This window comes from Dipteris shenzhenensis, chromosome 5 (genome assembly GCF_047967505.1).
Source record: "Dipteris shenzhenensis isolate YYH24624 ecotype China chromosome 5, Dip_SZ_1.0, whole genome shotgun sequence".
NCBI classification, from domain to species: Eukaryota; Viridiplantae; Streptophyta; class Polypodiopsida; order Gleicheniales; family Dipteridaceae; genus Dipteris; species Dipteris shenzhenensis.
The window spans coordinates 4946055-4959275 of NC_141600.1; the positions used below are offsets into that span (position 1 = coordinate 4946055).

The 13221-nt window shown below is 44.4% G+C and overlaps 1 protein-coding gene across 1 annotated transcript in view; it reads right to left on the reverse strand.

Annotated features, from left to right (window-relative positions):
- LOC147901539 (transcription factor TGA2.2-like) overlaps positions 1-13221 on the reverse strand; it is a 117928-nt gene that overhangs the window by 49945 nt on the left and 54762 nt on the right. Inside the window, exons 3-6 of the mRNA XM_087375333.1 lie at positions 2198-2281; positions 1905-1964; positions 1182-1259; positions 1022-1097 (exon numbers count right to left, since the gene is read on the reverse strand). Of these exons, the coding sequence (XP_087231459.1) occupies positions 1022-1097; positions 1182-1259; positions 1905-1964; positions 2198-2281 (298 nt within the window). The remainder of the gene's footprint in view (positions 1-1021; positions 1098-1181; positions 1260-1904; positions 1965-2197; positions 2282-13221) is intronic.

The window sequence follows — 13221 nt, forward strand, 5'->3', positions numbered from 1 at the left end:
AGTCAGTGGCAACCTCCTGCACACGGGATGATTGTTGCTCTGTCAGGATAACGCGGTAGGCATCTGGAGAGGGAGGGTCTGACTGGGCCTCCGGATCCGGGCAGGGGGCCGCCATACCGCCAAGACTAACTGCAAGCTTCCGATGAAGAACAGGCTGCCACCCCAAAAGGGGAGACGAAGCGGGAGGATGGCGCCTGGGTATGGAAGGGATGGTGGCGGAAGCGGAGGGTGGAGGCGGGGTGGGGAAGTGAAGCAGAGGGGCGGGCGAAGCGAGGTGGGTGAACGGGGGGGGGTCGGGCGGGGCGGGGTGAAGGGTACGGGGTAGGCGGGTGGCGCAGGAGGGCGGGGGGGATGTGGCGGAGGCGGAGGGGTGAATTGGAGGGCGGGGGAGCGGAGTGTTTTTATTTTTATTTTTATTTTTAAAAAAAAAAAGGCGGAGAGGCGGGTGAGGGCGCGGGGGACGGGGGGGAGCGGGATGGAGGCGGGGAACGAGGGGGTCGGGTGCGGGGGACGGGGGGGAGCGGGATGGAGGCGGGGAACGAGGGGGTCGGGTGAGTGAGTGAGGCGGGTGAGCGAGGGGCGGGTCGGGTGAGCGAGGGGGGCGGGTGAGCGAGGGCGGGGAGGGGGCGAGGGCGGAGAGGCAGGGGGCGGGGGATGGGAGGCGACGAGCGAGGCGGAGGGATGGGTAGCGGGTGAGCGGGATGGCGGGTGAGGCGAGCGAGGCGGCGGGTGAGGGGGATGGCGAGCGGAAGGTGAGGATGGAGAGACAGGGGGCGGGGGGTGGTCGCGGCGGGGGGGGGGGGGGGGGGGGGGGTAGCTAGCGATGGGGGATGGAAGCTCGCAGGAGCCGTTGTAGAAGCAGAATGCTTAAAATTGGATAGCTTTAGTATGTTTTACACTAGCATAGTCAGCTGGTGAAGCCATAAAATGAGAGAATGGACTTTCCAGTGGAATTACAATTGCAAAAAGATTCAGAGACCTCTGTCACTATAAAACACCTAAACAAGGTAAGAGAATATGCCTGTGCTATGAGGCCCATCGAATCCATTTGTTCCGGAAGACATGTCCCCCGAAATTCCACCACTGCTTAGAACTCCCTGAATTTAGACACTCACACCATAAGTAAAAGAACTACAACAGTTCAATTTAATAATTGGCAGTAATCTCATCCTCGCTTTTACCTGTTGTCGAGCTCTTTGAACCTCTTGCTCAAGCTGATTCAGCTTGAATCGGCTAGCTTCTAGCTGCTGCACGTATGCCTGTAAAAATGATGATGAAAAGGCAAGCACCCTATGATAATAGAACAACTATCAAAAAGTGTAATATATCATCAACCAGCCCCCATGAATTTATATGTAACCATAATTTATAATGTATCGTGGCACCGATCAGAATTCTCATTACTACAATCCAATAAAAATGCCTATGCTGATTCTTAAATATAAAAATGTGAAAATTTTAGATTTTGAATGCTATTTCATCCACTATAATAATGGAATTGTAAGCATGAGTGTTAGGCTCCCTTATAGCAAACCAAACTAAGACAAAGCGCAAATGCCAGGTTTGAATGGTAAATTTGACTGAAAGCAAAGGGTAGAAACAGTAGAAACGAACATGATAAAGGTGAACGATTATTCTATTGAATGAGAAAAACTGTTAAAAGTAAAGAATTACTGTACAAAATTCTTAGACCTTTCCCCGAGACCATTAGAGTAGCCATTCCTTGTGTATTGAATTATTTAAATGGAAGGGACTTTAAAGCTTCAAAAGTCAACAAACTCAAGATCATCAAGTTTGTTACATGCATGATGACCATCCAAAAAATGCTTTAGCAAGTTTCTTCCAAACTGAAATTGCATATATAACAGGATATGTGTATAACATTAAACATACACCTCACTAACCTTCTTTCTTAGCCGGCTTTTTCGAGCAGCTTCACGATTCTGAGCCAGCCGTCTAAGGCTCTGCCATAAATCCAAATTGTCCTCAATACATTGATACAGAGATTCAAATAAAATTGCTACACAATTAAATACCATCATTCACGCATAGAGGTCCCCATAAAAACTTACAATACTGCAGAATTCAGAAAGGTGTTAAGGGGTTGCTAAGAAGGGCTCTCCTCAAGAAATTGGCATTCATTTATGTTGCATATACTTGTGAACTTTATAGACCTTAGAACCCAATCTGTACATACTTTTGAGTCCAAGGTTCTTGCTGGCTCATGTTCAGCCTCGATTGATCCACCCAAACCTCCATGGTAGACCCCCCCATCCAAAGACTACAAATTCCAATTGCAAGGGGAATTTATTAGCAGCAGGCTTCTCGCCACTATAATATTAGTAGAGAAACACAATCCTTTGATAATACAACTCATTTTATCATAGATTAGAATAATATACGTAAAAATTCCAGAGTTGTTCTAGGACATCATCCATATTACCATCTTCCAAAACATTGAATGCATTGCAATTATAAAGTTTCAAAGATAACCTATAGAAAACTATCCAAATATAACCAACAAGGTATGCATTTGATACCACTCCATGACAAATATAGGCAAGTAAGGGTCATGATTCCACACCCCCAAGAACGGGCTTGGCTGTCTAGAGTCACCCATGAACTCAATGCGTAATCTCCTTTGATTCAAATCTTATAAGTACTTAAATATACCCATTTATTTTTTGACTTGAAACTAAGTAATGAGTATCCATTGCATCTTTAGAATTACAAGCATTTGGGAACCTTCAATATCTGGATGGTAGATCTTGGAATAGGTATGGTAGCCTGGGAAGCTAGTTCCACCTCTATGTGCTCGAGGGTGAGCTGGAAGGCTCTAAGGTTGGGTTCTTAGTTCCAGATGGTGTTTTGTACAGTCTGGTTTGGTGAACATGATCATGGTAGCTGACTGAGGTGGGAGTCATCTCAGGTACCTACTTGCCAAAATGCCAAATATTATATATCAAAAGCTCAAGATTTGACTTCAGCCATTGCTAGTGCCACAAACACTAAGAGAAAATGCAGCCATAAACTCTGTGATAGGGTTTTCAAAGTCACCTCAAGGGCATGGCACGATCTGAACAATTGTTGACACATTTGGCAAGTAGGTTCATTTTACTCCAAGCAAGAGAACCTTAAGGTTCATTTTTGTACTTTGTGGTATATTCTCAAAACAATTGTTCCAAATTGGTCAGCAGAAAAAATTTGCTCCCCCAAATGTGTTACTAGTGGGTAAAGATTGGCCATACATGATTTTGAATGGGTCTTTCTGAGTGGAAGTATGTACAGTATTATTATGAGCAAACTATACTATGGGTAAGAATTATGGCCATCTTCTAGGTTGGTCATGGACATAAGCTCGAAGTAAGGTGATTATGGTTTGATTGGCATTTTCACTTTGACAATCTCCTTGAGGATGGAAGGCTGTAGCAAATTTCAGTTTGGCTCCAATGTTTTTTTTCCAAATAAATTTTGTTCGAAGATTTTCAAATAAGGCTGTCCAAAAGTTACTAATGAAGCAGCCATCATTATTGGAGATAATAGATTTTGGCAACCCCATGTAACCTACTGTGTCTGATTTAATGCAATGACACAGATCATATTGTTGAGCAAAAGCTGAAACTTGCTTGCAAAGCTTAGGCAAATGGAAGTGCCTCTCAAGATTATCAATGGTCCCTCTAATGCCTCTAAGTCCAAAATATGGACTCGCATGTGACTAGATGCGGGATGTTTTGGGTGCACATATTGTATGCACAAACAGCAGGTCTCCATCCACGATGGAAAAGGCCTCTAACTAACAAGTCTCATTACATTGGATCCTTCCATGAATTTCAGTGAAGTCCTCATTAGAAGGATAAGCTTCAATCATTGCTCCTAGTGCCTTCTCCGTAATCATAGAAATCTAATTAACTCGGGGCATTCTATTCAATGCATTGGCTACTAAGTTGTCCTTCCCTAGCTGATATTCAGTATTTGGTTGACAAGATGATTGAATATATTCAGCCCATTTGACGTGTCGTGAAGAGCTTCAAAGCATGTACAACTGCTAGTAACTCCTCATATGTGACACATTTGAACTTGGCCTCTTGAAGCTTTCTACTCTCATAAGCACATGGGATGACCTCCTTGCATCAACACTGCTCCAATGAAGGTACCACTTGCATCCATACATACAACAAAGAACTCCTTGTCCATATCAAAAAGTGTTAAGACTCGAGCAATGAACAATGCTCTCTTAAAGTCTTCAAAAGCTCCTTGATGAACCTCTTCCCACTCATACAAGGAATGCTTCCTTAACAAATATGTCAGTGGGGAAGCAAGTCATGCAAATTTTTTAATGTATCTGTGGTAATAACTAGACACCCCAAGGAAGGATCTCAACTCATGTATGTTTTTGGGTATTGACCATTTTATGGCCTTGACCTTCTTGGGACCAACCCGAATTTCCTCAACAAACACAATGTGTCCCAAAGACTCTCTCTCCGGCTGGAAGAACTCACTTTTCTTTGTATTTAGAAACAATCGTTTCTTCCTTATGAGCTCCATTGCCTTAGAAAGGTGATCCTTGTGTTCCTCTTCATTTTGGCTGAAAATTAGAATGTCATCAAAGAAGACTATGACAAACTTTCCCAAGCAGGGTCACAAAACCCTCCACATCAGCCTACTAAAAGTAGCTGGATCATTAATTAGGCCAAAAGGCATAACCAAAAACTCATAATGTCTAGTAAGAGTGCGAAAGAAGTCTTATGTTCATATTCTATGTTTATCCGGAGCTGATGATACCAAGATTTTAAATCCAACTTACTAAAAACCTTAACACCCTTAAGTCTAGGAACGAGAATGGAGAAGAGTTGTGAACACAAGGGAACAAGAAGTGAAGACAAGTGAACTCCAACTGAAATGTTCAACCAAATGGAGTACAAGTACTTGGTATATATAGTTTGAGTACTAGAGCACACAAAAACTCTAAAATAGACTAAGTCCTAGTCTATCCTACACCACCATATCATTGTATATATCTCTACAAATCCCCCCTCAATGATATGGCTGAAATGCTTTGGAATGATCTCAAAAGGACTTGTGGTACCTAAAGTACCAAGGTTGCACAAATTCGTCTACATGTGGATATAGCAACCTATGGGAGTACAAAAGAAAACAATGCCATTTTACAACCCCCCTTGACATTATTTGAATGTCTAGTATCCCCAAGCCATGTCGATGTCATGTGAAGAGAGGCACTGATAGGCTTTTAGTGAAGATACTGCCATATTGTCCTCAATGGAACAATATGTGAGATCAATGAAGCCATCTGTGATACGATCTTGTACATAATGATTGTGATTTTCTATGCGTTTCATGCGAGCATGAAATACAGGACTGTTTCCAATAGCAATGCAACTCTGGTTGTCACAGAAGATCAAAGTTGCATCACCATCCTGAGCATGATGCAAGTCATGCAAAAGCTTCCTTAACCACATATATGTAGAGTCAAATTGATGTATGGGTGTGCCTAAGGGCTAGGAGTCCTATGCTAGGAGTGTGTGAGAGTAGGTGTGCTAGCGTTGGTAAGGATTCTAGTAGGTGTGATTTGAGTGAATCAAGGAGTATGGTGAGTGATTGAGAGAATGTAGGGATTGATTGAGAGAATTGAGGAGTTTGGTGCTTTGTAATTTCTTGCCTATATAAGAGGCTCATATTATGAATAAAATATAACTTGCCATTGCTTCTATCTTGTGTAGTCTCTCTCTCAACCATGGATCTCCACCTCCATCCTCCTTGAACTCTCCGTTAATCTCTTTCTCACACCCTGGTACCTTCATGTGGTATCAAAGCCAGTGGCTCTCCTACTCCTCTAGCCTACCATTCTCCTCGTGCTATTCTCCACCTGTAGTAGCCAGCCATCCTTATGGAGTAAGTCCTCAGCTTGCGACATTCCTTCCAGCAACCTCTTCTAGCCTACCCTCTCCTACTCCTCTTCTACCTTATCTACCTCTTCTACCTCTACCTCTCCATTGTCCCTGAAGATCCACGAATCCTGCTGATTTGTTGTTCGTGTTTGCTGCTCTTGAAGAAGCTGTGGGGGTATGACTATGGCACCGTTGAAGAAGCTGTCCACGCTGCTTTTGTGTTACCTCTCTTCTGCCCGCCAAGGTCGCCTTCCCTGCTCCTGCTGCCCACGCTTCTCCTCCTGCCCACACAACTCTATTATCAAGCCTCCTTGCTGTTGCGCTATCCCATGATGACTCCCGCAACTCGCACCACAGCCAGTCCCTTCTCTGCCATGTGACAGGGGGCCGCATGCCCCTGGCCCGAAGCTGCCCGCCATCCTTCAGCTCCTCCAGGACCACACTAGCCTGCCATAAACTCCATCATCGGTGTCTGGTTTTAATTCGTTTTTTCTTTGTTTTATCCAAAGGTTTCTAGACCCTTCAGATTGCTGACACCCGGCACACAATAACCTCCAATGAAGCACAGTTTCCTCTGCATAGGACATCAACTACCACGTGGCACACAGGTCTCTACAAGCATAGTTATTCTACTGCATGTGAACACAGAAAATTTCCCTAGTATAGGGAAAGGCGGTATTTGGATATATGCATGTGTCAATTACCTAATCAGTATAGTTGTCAGATTATAGGTATTCCCTAGTATAGGGAATTGTGTCAGTTTGTAAATACAGTGTTCTAGCGGTGTTTATTTATTAATTTAAAAAAAAAAAAAAGCAAAACACCCAATTGACCTGAATGGAAGCAGAAGAAGGAGCTTCCAGAATGGACCCTGTAGAGTCAGGAGTCCGGCCGACCAAGCAGGTGTCGCGTCCAATAGTTCACACCTTATCTGGTAGGATTGCATTACTTGAGGATGCCTTGCAGCAGTTATTAGCACAACAGATACAGGCAAATGCAGGCAGTCTGAACTTAGAAGAGTGATACACAGTATGTCTGCCAGACCTTCTCGAGATGAGAAAGGAAAGGCTCCAATGGAACCGGAGTCTAGTGTCCATACGGTCGAGCCTAGGAAGGCTAAAGTACCTAATATTGCCAATTATAGGTCGGAAAAGTATTCTGGTCAGATAAATGACCGTAGTTTTGATGTCATTGAGACTTGGTTACACAAATGGGACGAGGCGTTCGCCATTTGAGAAATCAGAAATGATATCAAGAAAATCTGCGAGGCCACCCACATGTTTAGTGAGGCAGCGGATCGGTGGTGGATTAAACAACAGAAAGATGGTATTGCATCCATTACCTGGGAGGGGTTTAAAAGGGAATTCAAAAAACACTTCTTACCTCCTGACGAAGCATCCTGAGCTTGGGATTAGTATAGAAACCTTCGTCAGAGAAATTTGTCTGTGGAAGAATACACTGATAAGTTTCGAGAGAGCGTGTAATGAAGGTTGATGAACCCCTACCTCAATCAATCCAAGTGAAAGATTTCATATTTGGATTGAATGATCGGATTAAAATGGAAGTTCGGGCTAAGTATGCGAACACGTTGGATGATGCAATAGCCATAGCCCTGAACTATGAAGATGCCAAGTGCAGCAGGCCAAGTGGGTTTGCGCAGGTCGGAACCCAGTATGGGTACCAGAAGAAATCTGGGTTTAAGAAGAAGTGGATTAGTAAAGGGAGTGGTTCTCAGCCGAGTAGTCAAGCCAAGCAGGCGAAACCAACTGAAACTCCTAAATCAAGTACCATCACTGGAGTGAAGAGGAAAGTAACACCAATGGCAGCCCGGGCTTGGTCAAAGTCTCCCTTAAACCCAGAGCAAAGAGAAAAAGCAAGGAGAGAAGGCTTGTGTTTTGGTTACCTTCAGCCTCATCAGTGGAAGGATTGTCCACGAAATAAGGATCGTCGGATGGCTGAGATAGTAGTCTCAGAATGTGACGTGGAAATGGAGGGAAGTCCCAGAGCGGAACAGATGCAGATTCAGCTAGCGGGATCTTCTCAGAGGTCAGTACCTTGTTTGTTATGTGTGTCTGTTGCTAAGCTAGTAACGAGTGCACCTGATAACATCCTATCTAAGCCCGCAGCAACGGGGTATACAGCCTTTAATGATATGGAGTTAATTAAGATGAAAGGGCAAGTGGCCAATCATGATGTCATTGTGTTGTTTGACTCGGCGTCAACTCACAATGTGATTAACTCCAAGCTCGTGAAGAGGCTGAAGTTAAAGACTAGCCCATCTGACTATGCGTATACAGTCAGGATGGCAGATGGAAGTTCAATTGAAGTATGGGACCAAAGGGTTACCCAGTTGGAGCTTCGTATTCAGGACTATGTTGAGAAGCTTGATTTTGAAACGACTAAGCTTGCTCATGCAGATATAGCCCTGGGTATGGCGTGGCATTCTAGGAAGAATCCAACCATTGATTGGAAAAAGCACGTATACCAATTCAAGATGAATGCTGTGCTTTATGTCTTACGAGGTGAAAAAGATATACCTCAAGGACCGTTGGTTTCCGTGATGGAAATCCGAAAAGCTCAAGAAGAGTTTTTATTCCTTTGTACAGCATCGGTAGAGCCGGTTGATGATTCTTCGGCTAGCACTGATGTTGTTCAAAGTGGTGAGATGACCAAGCTGGCTAATCTTATAGCAAAGGAGTTCTCTGACTGTTTTAGGGATGAGCTACCTTATGGGTTACCTCCAGAGCGAAATGTTCAGCATAAGATCGAACTAATCCCGGGGGCAGAACCTGTAAATAGACCTCCCTATCGAATGAGTTTTACCAAAGAAGTGGAGGTGCGAAGGCAACTGGAAGAATACCTCAAGTTGGGGCAGATTCAACCAAGTTTCTCACCCTTTGCTTCGCCAATGATATTGAAGAAGAAAAAGGATGATACATTTCGCCTCTGTATAGATTACAGAGCATTGAATAATATCACTATTAAGCACAGGTATCCGATGCTCGGATTGATGATTTGCTAGATGCATTACATGGAGCCGTGATTTTCAGCAAGATAGATCTTAAGTGTGGCTACCATCAGATTCCGATTAGAGCCGAGGATGTGCATAAAACCACTTTCAGAAGCAGGTTTGGTCATTATAAGTTTTTGGTAATGCCTTTCAGACTTACCAATGCTCCAGCTACATTCGTCATGCTTATGAACGATTTACTACATCCGTATATCGGAAAGTTTGTAGTACATTTTATTGACGATATTCTGGTATTCAGTAAAAGTATTACTGAGCATCGTGAACACTTAAGAATAGTGTTCAGTACTTTGAGGAAAGCCAGTCTTTATGTAAATAAGAAGAAAACTATACTGTGTATGGTTAGACTTGAATATTTAGGATTCATAATTACTCCAGAGGGGGTAGAAATGAATCCAAAGAAAGTGGCTGCGATACTGACTTGGCCAATCCCTCAGAGTCTGACCGCTTTGCGATCATTCTTGGGATTTGTCTAATTTTATCGAAGGCATATCAAAGGATATTCTGAAATAGTATCACCATTGACTGATCTGACCTCAGATAAAGTACCTTTTATATGGGGATAGAATCAACAAGAAAGTTTTAACACCACAAAGCAAGCTATGGTCACAGGACCGGTGTTAAAAACAGTTGATCCCCAGAAACCGTTGTTTCTGTAAACCGATGCAAGTGGCATTGCGGTAGGAGCAGTTCTTCTTGAAGAGGGAAGGCCAGTAGCCTTTGAAAGCAAGAAGCTTTCTCCCTCTCAGCGAAATTGGCTAACTCATGAATTGGAGTTGTATGATGTTATCCATGCTTTGAAAACATGGAGGCATTATTTGTATGGTTCAGAGTTTTATGTGGATGTGGATCATGATACTCTGAAACATTTTTGTAAACAGCCTGACTTGAGGGGCCGCCAAGCTAGGTGGGCAGAGCTCATGCAGGAGTTTACTTTGACGATTTGGTACCAAAGAGGGAAGGATAATAAGGTTGCTGATGCGTTGTCTCGCATTATGCACAATATGAGTTTTACGGTATTAGAGAGTGCTCTAATGACCGAGATTAGAGAAACTCAAAAGGTGGACGAGTTTGTCCAGAGCTTATGGCCTATAAATTAGAATTGCCACATGGTTGCAAGGTGCACCCACTTTTTCATGTTTCGCGCTTAAAGAAATTTTTACATACAGGTGACTCACTAATCGAAGGTGTGGTTTTGTTTCAGGAGATAGAGGATAATGCAAGGTGCAAACCAACAAGAATCCTGGACCGAGGAACAATGCAAGTGCACAATCGGAAGATACCCACGGTGTTGGTTGCATGGCATGGTCAGCCTCTATCAGAAGCTACCTGGGAATCCGTATACCAGTTGTGGAGAGTGTTCCCAGACTTTATCATCGAGGATGCTGATGTCTGAAGTGGGAAGGAATGTTACGCTCTAGCTAAGGTGGCATGACCTCGGAAGAATCAGTCGACATTTCCCTTAAGGACCTACGTTTGTAATATATTTGTTTGCGCTTCATGTAAATGATCGGGAGGGAATTAATGTCAAGGTCCTAGGTGAGGGCTGATAGCACCAGACTAGGTGGATCTAAGGCTAAGGGCCTAATGCAAGCAATGTGCCTAGGGGGAAAGGGAATTAAAGTATCCCATGAGAGGGGTGAAAAGATGCATTAGGAAAGGCCCTATGATGATGACATGTGGCATCTAGATCCATCTAGGGAGATGGGGCTTGTTGGAGTTAGTGAGAGAAGGAGAATGGACCTTCACGTGATTTTGGATTTCGATTTCTCTGAGAGCTCTCACGCTCTAGCGAGGATTTGGCTGGGAGGATATTCTATGGTGCTACTCCCGTGATCTGCTGTGTTAGATAGGAAGTTCGTTTCAATCACCATTCACAATGTCCCATAATCCCTTTCCAACCAAGATATTCTATACCGAAAGGTGGCAATAGGAATTATTATCCCATTGGAGACCCATCACTCTTTTGAGCACTCTATACAAAATTATTGCCAAAGCAATCAGCATCAGATTGCAGCCCCTTCTTCCAGACCTCATCCATGATACCCTGACAGGCTTTGTGCATGGCAGAAGCATATTTGATAACATCATTTCCTTTTGGGAAGCCTCATAGTGGGCTATGCAGAGCAGGCAGAGGCTGGCAATTCTACTCTTGGACTTTGAGAAAGCCTATGACAGAGTAGATTGGGGTTTTCTTGAGGGCACTCTTCTATGATTCGGATTTACAGATCAGCCCACAGCCAGATTTTGATTGGAGGGGTAAGGGGTGACAGGTTTCAGATTTCCAGATCAGTCCGTGAGGGATGCCCTTTAGCCCCCTTCCTTTTTCTTTTTGTCGCTGAGGCTGGTTTATATGGGCTGAGATTGCCCTTGAGACAAGAGCAGGAGCTTCTGGACTGTGAGTTGGCTGATGACACTGCCATTTTTATTGAGGCCTCCTCGCAGCCACTGGATGCTTTCCGGACAGCCTTGGATATCTTTTGCTCAGCTGCAGGAGCACACATTAACTGGCATAAATCCTTTGGCTTTTGGATCAGCGATGAGGACACTCCAGGCTGGGGAGTTGACATTGGCTTCTCCTGGATTCAGAGGGGTGTTCCTGTCACATATTTGGGATGCCAGGTAAGGTTGGGCATCTCTCCAACACAGCAGTTTATCCTAGTACTGGAGAGTATAACGAAATTGTTTGGGGGGGTGGGGCACATGGGTGCAAGGCGGGATGGGGGGGAGGATGCGCACAAGGGGGGATGAGGGAGCTCAGCCAAACTTGACCTTGCATCTAGAGTTGTGGTATAGTAAACCAAGTTCTGTGTCGGTAAATCGTGCATCAAGTGAGCATATCATCTCTGGTGTGACCAACACAGGTAAACGCTGCCAAACCACATCTCTAGCCACATCTTTGGCCTGTGTGTCAGCATCTGTAGAAAGAAGGGAGGCATAGAAATCTGTCGCTAAGTGCATGACGGTATCCGGATGAGACTACAAAACCCTGCTAGAGTCAATAAGCTACCTGACACTCTCTCTACTATGTCTGGGACCAAGTGTAGAGAAAAAGTGTTTATTGACTCTCCCTCCCATCTGTATCCAAAAAGACTCCCGTGCATGGAAGGCATACTCTGCTCTCTGATCTAGCAATGTCTACAAGTGAGCCCTTGCTGCAGCAAGGCGCTCTTGGATCCAAGCATTTGAGGGTCGTTTCTGCTCCTCCCCCTATAGGGCTATCAACTGCCGGCAGATACCAATCTCTCGCCTGAGTACCTTACATCGCCTAGTACTAGCGAGAGAATGATAAAAGTCGCTGATACTGGCAAGTGCTGTGGCCACATGTGAAGGTGCTGCCACCCCCCCCCCCCCCAGACTGCCTCTGTGAGAGTATCATCTGTGTGTAAGGCATCGGGGATCCTCATACTGGAAGATCATCCTCTCAGATGGGGCTCTGAGATGGACAAAACTATCGGAAAATGGTCATGGGTGGTATCCAAAATTGGGGATGGATATGAGTTTTACTGTGTCTCAGGATTGGGTCAGAAATTGTGGTTGATTGTGAGTTTTTTTGGGTTTGAAGGAATGTTCATTGAATGTGTGGGGTATTAATTGCTTGGTGTATGTTTTTTTGGGAAGAGGAAAAGAGAGTGGTTTAATGCATGAGATGAGGTGGCCAGCAAATGTGGGAGTTTTGCATGGATGTGCAAGTTGGCTACATGATCAGATGAAACGCTCAGAGGAAGAGGGGAGCCGGCATAGTACATGGTGGAAGATTGCTAGAGTTTCCAAAAGGGTGATGGATCCGTGGCTGTTTGAAGGAGGGGGTTGGCATGCAAATGAAGAGAGGAGCCTAACATCGTCGAAGGAGGGAGTGTGAAGGAAGAGAGGGAGAGGAGGATTCTTGATGGAGAGAAGCATTCCAGCAGGTCTTGATTGATGATTGTCGATTGGTCTTGATTGATGATTGTCCTAAGGGAACTGGGCTCTCATCGTGGAGTAGCAGAAGACTGCTGCAAATGATCGAGGATCAGAAAACGCTGAAGCTTTGGATCAAAATTCAAAAGGGTATCTCGATGTGGTTGTGATGATCTGTGTGATGGTCTATGGAAGAACTTCCTAAGGGAATTGGTCGACTTCTTGGTATCGTCTATTGCTGATTTGATCGTGAGTGATCTTGCGCTGCATCACGTGAAGATACGCTTGTGTAGATGGGCTGATCTGCCTTGAAGATTTTTGAATTTCATATTGAGTTTGGTGCGGGCTGGTGATTGCTGAAGATTCTTTACTGTGACGTGATGAGCT